The sequence below is a fragment of the Danaus plexippus genome (genome assembly GCF_018135715.1).
Source record: "Danaus plexippus chromosome 3 unlocalized genomic scaffold, MEX_DaPlex mxdp_34, whole genome shotgun sequence".
Classification (NCBI taxonomy): Eukaryota; Metazoa; Arthropoda; class Insecta; order Lepidoptera; family Nymphalidae; genus Danaus; species Danaus plexippus.
Window position 1 is genome coordinate 2,050,686 of NW_026869846.1, and position 9,175 is coordinate 2,059,860.

The window sequence follows — 9,175 nt, forward strand, 5'->3', positions numbered from 1 at the left end:
TTAGAAATAATACCACAGACTTCACAGTTACAGATTTGTATTCAAACTTCGAGAGTTTCGGCTTACAATGTTTTCTCACTTGGTGTCACCAATAGAATGAATCCTCACTAACAATATTCGCCCTTCTAAAGACAGTATCAGGTGATTTTTAATAATGTATAAAAGAGGTTAGCGAAAAGAAACTCACTTAAAGATAAAAAAAAACAATATATAATTTTATAAATATAATTCGGAATCCACAACCGGGCCCGTATATTCATACTGTAATTTTAATATACGATATATAACTAATTTTATCTTTTGACGTGCTATTTTTCGCACCTTTAAAGATCCTATATATCCTAATATTCATGGACATTCAAAGCCTTTTAGAAAATATCTAAATTAAACTCATTTCTTATTTGGACACCAAATTTTCTAGGAGATTTCTCATTAAATATAAGTTTTCTGATACCAAGAAAATTATATTGGACGGTTAAAGAATAACTATACAAAGTTTTCATAAAAACTACTCGCTTGTCAGCTCGTAAAATAATAAACTCATAAAACTATAAGCAAATAAGTATAACATTAGGAAGTTGAAGTTTTTCTTCACCTTAGTGGAAAATATACTAAATTTGCAAACTTATTTTCTTAAACACATCACATATAAAAATAATTCAATACCAGGCTCGCAGGAAGTGTATGAGGAAACTAAAGCAATTTGCGAGTCATAAATTTATTCCTCGTATAATTTATTGCACCTATTTTCGCGTTCACTAGCTATATGATTGTTTCTTATAAATCCGGCTTGTTACAAAGTAAATTTCTCAATTTAGAGAAATAATATTTTCGGATTACTACATGTTTTTTATTATTTTAAACTACCTACATAATACTGAGGTTTTGGTTACTTTGCAGCAACCGTGATCACGGACAGAGATGAAAAATCAAATTAAATCATCCTAACCTAAAATATTCGTTTTATTCAAATGAATACTAGATAAAATTTTGGGTATAATTTATAATTTTAGGTTTAATTCTTAAAGTTCAAACATATACATAAGGCTGTGATTTAAACACATAAGGCTGTGATTTAAAGTAACTTTACCTTTAAAGTCAGTTTCCTTTAATTATATTCTAAGAAGCCAGTTAAAGTATTACCTATTTAGTTGAATGTATTTAGCATTAACCTTCTCGTTTATAAATATGCAATGTCGATGATTTAAACCAAGGTTAGAATCGGCCTCGTAAACGCATACATTGTTAAGATACAAATGTGGTGAAATTATCTAGTGTAACCTTTTAATTGTGATTTAATTAAAAATAATATTTTTCTATATATTAAAATAATATTTTGACATCAAAGGAATGCGCTTAGACGTCTTGGGTAATTTTACTAGGGAAATAAAACTATAATTATTATTTTTTGTCTTATATAATATTAACTTATTAAGTCTTAGGTGTAATTAATGTAGTTTTATCACTAGTTTAAGATCTGCCTTTAGGGGCTGGTGGTGCGTCTTCGGCGTCCTTGTACCAGTCCTCGCTGTGAAAGACAGTTTAAAAATTAGTTTTCACCAAATTTGTCATGCGTAAAATAAAAATAAAAATGGCAACACTAATGCAGAACTCACCATCCGCGTACGTTCTCGGGCGCGTCACACTTTTGACTCTCTTCGTTGTAAACCTCTCCGACAGTGCATCCGAGGTCACGGGGTTCAACGCCGTTCAAGCAAACGTAGAAACGTTGGCAGTCGTTGGGGTGAGGGAACTTGGGATGGGCTACAGCCTGACCCTGAGGGTCGACTTGTTGATTCTTAGGGCATTCGAAACCGTCCTTGGTTTTTTCTGTAGGAAAAAAGAAAGTTTATAACAATTTGAAACACTATCGAATCTTTCTTTAATATTCATGATGAACGCATATATTGAAGACAATAGAATTCATGGAGCATTAACAACTATTGAACAATAATCAATCACAAGCCTCTCAGTGTGAATTACATGACGGTACACGTTAATGTTACTGACCGGTTAAGTGAGAGGTTTACAATTCAATACATTTACTTATTGGCACTTGGCCAAAACTTTATTTAACTACACCAAGTGTTTAAACATGACCAAACCTGATTATCTTGTAAATATTAATCATATTAAAGGTTACGCCTTACTTTCGGTTTCGGCGCAGCCAGATCTTCCAGCTGCATCAGGCCACACGCAAGTGCCAGAGTACTCGTCGAAATGAAGACCAGCTGTACATTTGACTTCGATGGCTTCTCCTTCAATGCAGTTCATGAATACATTGCAAACGGAGGGATCGGGGTGTGCGAAGAAACCGTTGCGGCGTGGGCACAGAGGTGATGGCTTAGGTGGCTCTGTTTATATGAAAATTAGAATAATTATGACAAAGTGACAGAACTATAGCTCATTTATTGTTTATTCTAAGTATTCCATGAATCTTTACAACGTTAATTGTTTCATTAATTAAAGACCATGATATTACATTATCATAATAATTTAAACGCGAAATACGTTCGATAATTGCATAATAATATTATATTATTAAATATAAAAGCTACGGGGCACTGGAGGCAACTTTCAAAATTAAGTAATAATAAAAAAAATGGATTGCATCATAAAGTTGACATAGAAATGGGGATAAATGCCTTAATAATGTGAACCTTGAGATCTTGTATTGCTGTTTTTTCCAGTTAAAATATCAGGAAGTAATTTATAGAAAATAAGGTTTTCTCGTACCTAACATGATTAACCGATTGCCGACAACTATTTTTATAATATACCATTCTCTACCTATTCGCCTTGGTTCAGTGACTTGTTTTGCCGGCTACCGAATTCCTTTCACGTTCTTTTAAAATGCCTAGCAATAAATCTCTGCGACAGAGAACACGATGTTGGATACAAATTATAAATCGTTATTAAAATCACATCCTGTATAATTTCCAAGAAAGTTCTCTAAGTGGAATAATAATGATTGTTGAAAAACTATTCAAATTTATTTGGTACTTCAACAAAATTACTACCGTTTCGTGACAGGTAATAAAATAGCAAGCCAAACCGTGTAGATATTAAATGACAATCACGACTCTAATTGGCCTAGAAAATCATCAAGGTGTAACCCACCTGGTCAAAGGTGGACAGGACACTTTCATTTCTGACATGGTTGCGTTAAATGACCTTCAGATACGAACCGCTCCACATAGTGCTGTGCGAAGTGTGTCATGAATGATCTATGAAGTTGGTTTTTACTTAGTTTCAATGAGAATACTAACGAAGTTCGGTCCTGTCGCCGCAGTCTACATTGAAGGGTTGGTCACATTTGTTGATCTTCCTGATGGTAGGGTCGAACACAAGGCCGTCGGGGCAAAGTTTGGTGGTTGCAGCACCGTCCACACACTCGTAGAACTTGTCGCACTGTCTGTCATCTTCGTATTGACCATCCTTGGCTGGACATTTGAATTGGGCGCCTGCGAAAAATTTTATTGTTATAGAAAACGTAGCACCGAAATGTTACGATGGCGATAGCCTTAAAATCCGTCTGACCCAGAATTTCAGTTCATTTCATTATATAATGACAAGTTTATATAACATTTATAAATTTAAATAAATAATATTGTAATATTTGCTTTCACGCAGTTTGTTTTCTTTTATTTGCGAGTGAAGGACTGTATATACGTAAGACTGTTGCAATTTGCAATCGAATTGCATTCTTGCTGTCTTATCACGCAAACAAAGGCAATTTAATATCAGACACTCCCCATATTTCAATATTTTAAGATATTCCATGTATTCTCAAAGCAGCAGAATTACTATTCTGAATACAGACGTTTTTATTGTGTTGAGATATTCTATGTAATTATTATTCCGGTTAATATTTACTGTGGGACTTTATTTACATATGGCAATAATTAACATTTATTGACATATAATATTTTAGAAGTGGGTATTATCAAATTCGTTTGGGTCAAGGTTGTGACGGGAAACTCGATCCGCCAAAATACATTAAAATATTAATGCTAATTAATTAACAAGATTCGACATTTATATTTAAAAATTATGTTCTTTGATCAACTTCTAGTTTATCGTGTCTGGTAGAATAATTATTTAAATTTTTACATTAAAAAAAAAATAACTATAGATAAAACGGCTTTAAAGAGGTCATATATATATATATATATATACATAATATATAAATAAAATTTCCACGTGGGATAAACCAAAGCCAGTTTATAAGAGACGCCCGCACAATATCGCAACGAAGTGACGCAACGCATCAAGAAGTGAAAGCGTTAGTTGCGACATGCGGTGCATCGCTCGGATGCATCAAGTCGCTCTATGACCCCTATCAATATACTATCGACCTTATCTCAAACAATTTAAGATATCGTCTCGAGTATAAAACCTTAAGGACGAAGCGTCGATTGATTGTGCTTGTCTTATATGTTCGAAATGTTAATTAAATCAGAGTTGAAGATATTTACATTGGTAATACATGTGTATGCAAATTAAAATTTAAGTTTATTTTAACACAGTAAGCTTGTATAATTATTTTTTTATATTTATTTGAATATATTCAATGGTATTTATATTTCGAAAAATAACCACAAAATCCTGAACATATTAATTTTATTTATTAAAAAGATACAGTCTTTATAAGAAATAATTATTTTAAATAATGAAGTTTTCCAATTGTTTTCCTTGAAAAGCTTTAAGTATGTAAATATAAAATGTTGAATTAATGTAATTTAGCGTTCTGGACTATAAAAAGTAATTTATTATTGTGTCAGCACTGAATGAATTTTTATTTTGTTAAGTAATGTCAATGTCGAATTAACGTAACAGTAGTAGTTCACTGACAAAGGGCTCATTTCTTTATGACAATGACAACTATTTCTTCATTGTAAAAATAGATGAAAAAGAAATACGCATACATGAAAATGTACTATTTATATATAGATTGAAAATAAATATTAAAAATAAACCTATATGAGGGTAGTTTCACAAATTTTTTACCCATAAACAGTACCTGAAACTATAATTGTTTTGATTCCAGAATCATGTGGGTACTTCTACATACACGTGTTTTTAATGTAATTTTCTATTGTGATATTTATGAAAGAGTTTGAAAAAATAATATAAATCGGATAAAAGTTCCGTATGACTCAAATGTTTTAAATAACATCTTAAAAACTATGTTAAAATACATTTTGTAAATGAGCAATAAATAATTTTATGTAATATCAATAACACAAAGAAACATATAAAATTTTCATCTGTAAATTATTGAAAATCAATTAATTCAAAGTATATTAATAAAAAAACTGACTTGCTTATTAAATTTACATTTTGAAGCAAATTTAATTTAAATTAGTTTCAGATAGTATTTAAATTATTTATTATTTAAACTGATTTGTATCATTTTTTTACAACAATGGAATAAAAAATATTATTCAGTATTCTATTAATAAATTAGTGTTAACTTACTCGCAAGAGCTGCGGCCGCTGCTAACACGATGAACACTTTCATAATGACCTTTTGATTGTAATGTGGTAATATTAAAAAATACAATGACTAGATAGCGGTCCGACCCCTCTGGCGACCCTGGTGCGACTGACGAATGCAGGCGTCGCGCGCGCTTTTTCTTCGCCTGACCGTAGGCGCATGCGCACACCTAAAACCGGTACGAAGACTTAGGAGCGAATTAACAAATTATTCTATTAAGCGAAACAATAATACTCTTTCTTAGGAATCTAATTACCTTATAGAATTTATTTTCTGTATGCAATTTATTTGTAAAATTACCCTCACCCTTCCAAAAGCAAGGCTTCGGCTCTGTTACAATACTTCCGTATGCATATAACAAATTTATCATGAATACATTCTCATATGACCCTTAAACTACTTCGACATATATGCGGTTAACTGTGCATTCTAAAAACTCAGACGGCATAGGCTATGTATTGAATAATAATTGGTCTTTTAAAAATATTTTTCCCCTGAAGCAAGTTGAGTGAACACTGGTTTGTTACCATTCACTTTGACAGGTTTCTTAAATTTAGGTCCATAAAATACAACATTCGATCAGTCCGCTGCCACATATTGTTAAATTTGTAGACGATTTATAAAGAATATGTCTTAAATAAAATTATTTCTTATTAGTGAAGAAATTGAAAAGGCAATGGATTTCGATACGATAACATACGTATCATAATAAATAAATGTGATATTTTAAAATAAACATTCTCCGCTTATTGATTGAAGGATTACATTTAATTTATCTTCAATCAAGTCTCGTTGATATTTCATAGAGAAATTGAAAATTTTATGTGACACAAGAGGAAAATTCCTTTTGCGACACAAAATTCTAAGCATATCAATACACCTCAAGTGACCGTCCGTCGTAAAGTTCAACAGGTACTCATATAACGATTGCCAAACTGACCTTTAAGATGTTCGCGCCCGGAACTAAAGATAAAAAGATTCGCATATATTATAAAACAGAAGTATGTTACATCACCATCCATAGGTGTTATAAAATTTATCTTCCTACCTTCTCATTTACATATGATTGTTCTCATTGTCTTACTAATAAAAGGAGTTACATACATAGAGCCATGTATATTATTAAATTAAATAATAAAAGTCGAATTAAAGATTGATAAGATATATTTAAAACCAGATAATTTTTAGCAATATTCCACGTAAAATCTTACACATTGACATTCAGTGAATACAAATTAAGGCGAGCTTGAATAGAATCTGGCGGTTGATGTGAGCCTGAAGTTGCAAAATTTTATTGGCATTCTTTTTTATTATCTCCGAGTTATCGCTAGTCATCAGGTGTGAGTACTAAAATATAATGTTTTTTATATAATAAGACGTTGAACTTACAGCCAGTTTAACTTACATTAAATGTCGTGTTATGCGTGAAAATGTTTGCGTGTAAAGGAAGGCAAAGTAGAGATCAGAAATACATACGTCATACATATCTGTCATAACTTCTTGATAAAAGTTCTGTTCTGTTCTGTTCTTGTTCTTCATGTTTCTTTCTCTATCCTTACAGATTATTACGGTACTGAATGTGTTATTTTAAATTTATTTTTAGTATCTCAAAAGTGGACAATTATTTTATTAAAGTATAGTGGACAATTAAATTATTAAAAGAGAAAACAACTTAGCAAAATATAAACACATATATTTATATAATATATAGTAAGCAATTGAATTTATTTAACACATAATAATTAAATATGTTATTTTCTGACTTAACATAGTTTATTTTTGTTCAATGTTTTAGAATTAATTGCAGATATTTATTAAAAAAAAAAATGGTAAAATCAAACAGACTAATATTTTTTTATTTTTGAAAATTCATATGTAGTTTAGTTGTTGACGAGATGAAAGTACATTTTAATCACAGATCTGATATCCCTTAAGTATATTCTGAGTGATTTTTTATATACTTTGATACGTTTTATGTTTACTCTTGATATTAATGTTAGTTAAAATCTTCATACTTGAACCTATAGGCGTTGTGTATAAATTTAATGGAAATGAGCAATCTAAAAGCACTTGTCTGCTTCGTAGGCTATTTTTTTTTACATACAATACGTGTATTATGTGGACAAATCTAAATATTTCTGATAGGTAATGAAATTTGTAATTTTTAATTGAGACTAATTTTTTTTATTTTTACAATATATATTTATAAATATTTCGTTATATCTTCCCTCTTATTTTAATGCATGTTGCGCACACATGGATATCTATATATATATATATATCCTAGTGTGCGCAAAATATATATATATATATATATATATATATATATTTACCAGGAAGTTGGTTGTGTTGCACCAGAACATATTTTCGTGAATGGTATTTTGCTTATATTAAAATTTCCTTTAAAAAAGTAATAAAATTTTACTATTTTACATTTTCTTAAAACCATATAATTGTTTTATATATTATATTGAGAGTACAGAAAAAAAAATTGATTCCAAAACAAGTCTTTTTAAAATACATCTATCTGCTGGAAAAGTTTATGATAAGATATTTAATCTAAATATGAAAGTTTCACAAAATAATATATTTATAAGTTTTTTTTTAAATCTCATCACGAGGTATGTCACAAATTTACATGTGCTTACTCAAAGGTAACTTACTAAGCACTTACCTTCATGTGCTTACTCAATTGCCTTTCATACGAATCAATTTGATTTAGTTTTTGGAGATCTGGTTTGTTGATTTGTTTAATTAATTTAATTACTTGGCTTAACAAAGAGCTGACTAATATAATCTGGTAATAATGCTATTTTATTTTATAACATAACACAAAAATATATATATATATATATATATATATTTTATCCATATTCTATGAATCTATCTTTTAATATCATAATATTCAGTAGCTACTCCGTTTTCTAAAGTAAAACAAGTATTATAGATATAGATTATTACTTGATATTCTAGGTCTATTAATGTCAAAACTAGACCTCTCATAATCATAGGTTCTATACATCTTGTAGTTCTGTTTTAGTAACCAGTTCTCGTGACATTGTTCTATAAGTTATAAATGTTGGCCAACCGATATGTAGGTTATAATCTAAATTAGGCAATTCTAATAGATGCTGTAACAACACTTATATTTTTTTTTTGTCAAAATTTTGTTTACTCTGTGCTCATTTTTTATAAATAAAGATAATAAATATTCTAAGCAGACAATATCGTAAAATATATTCAAGAAAACAAAACACGGTTTACCTAAAATGACAGATAATATGCGAATTCAATCTTGACCTATATATATTTAAAAAAAAAATGTTGAAATCTTTAACAGAGTGTGAAAAAGGCATTAGTTTCCAGCTTCCGCAATTTCTTACGTAAAACCACATGCCTATTACATTAATAACTTTAAGAATTTCTAAGATTTTTTTTTTGGTGTATAGAAGTCATTTTTTCATAATGAAAAATATGTTAGAAAGGCTTACGATACTTTGAAATTCTTTACGTTTTTGTCAATACTTATTTGAACTAATTAAATAATACAGCTAAGTGTGACGTCAGACGGAACCTTACGAGGCCAACGAAGGCCGTTATGAAATTTCTTCGCCAAAATGAAATATTATACTTTTAAAGTATTGAATATGTTGAAAGTAAAATGACCATATTATA

At 29.9% G+C, this 9,175-nt stretch overlaps 1 protein-coding gene across 1 annotated transcript; it reads right to left on the bottom strand.

Moving 5' to 3' along the window:
- Positions 1 to 1,398: 1,398 nt before the first annotated feature.
- LOC116766733 (protein obstructor-E-like) lies at positions 1,399 to 5,641 on the bottom strand. The gene is made up of 5 exons (XM_032656811.2): positions 5,482 to 5,641; positions 3,270 to 3,464; positions 2,151 to 2,354; positions 1,617 to 1,830; positions 1,399 to 1,528 (listed from the first exon to the last, which is right to left on the bottom strand). Exons 1-5 carry the CDS (start codon positions 5,522 to 5,524, stop codon positions 1,471 to 1,473), a joined length of 714 nt encoding a protein of 237 aa, XP_032512702.1. The 5' UTR covers positions 5,525 to 5,641; the 3' UTR covers positions 1,399 to 1,470.
- Positions 5,642 to 9,175: the final 3,534 nt, after the last annotated feature.

Coding starts and splice junctions, on each gene's coding strand:
- LOC116766733 (XM_032656811.2), bottom strand. CDS start 5,524: ATGAAAGTGTTCATCGTGTTAGCAGCGGCCGCAGCTCTTGCGA. Junction 2,355..3,269: donor CGGCGACAGGACCGAACTTC/GTTAGTATTCTC, acceptor TCATATAAACAG/AGCCACCTAAGCCATCACCT. Junction 1,831..2,150: donor TGGCTGCGCCGAAACCGAAA/GTAAGGCGTAAC, acceptor TTTTTCCTACAG/AAAAAACCAAGGACGGTTTC.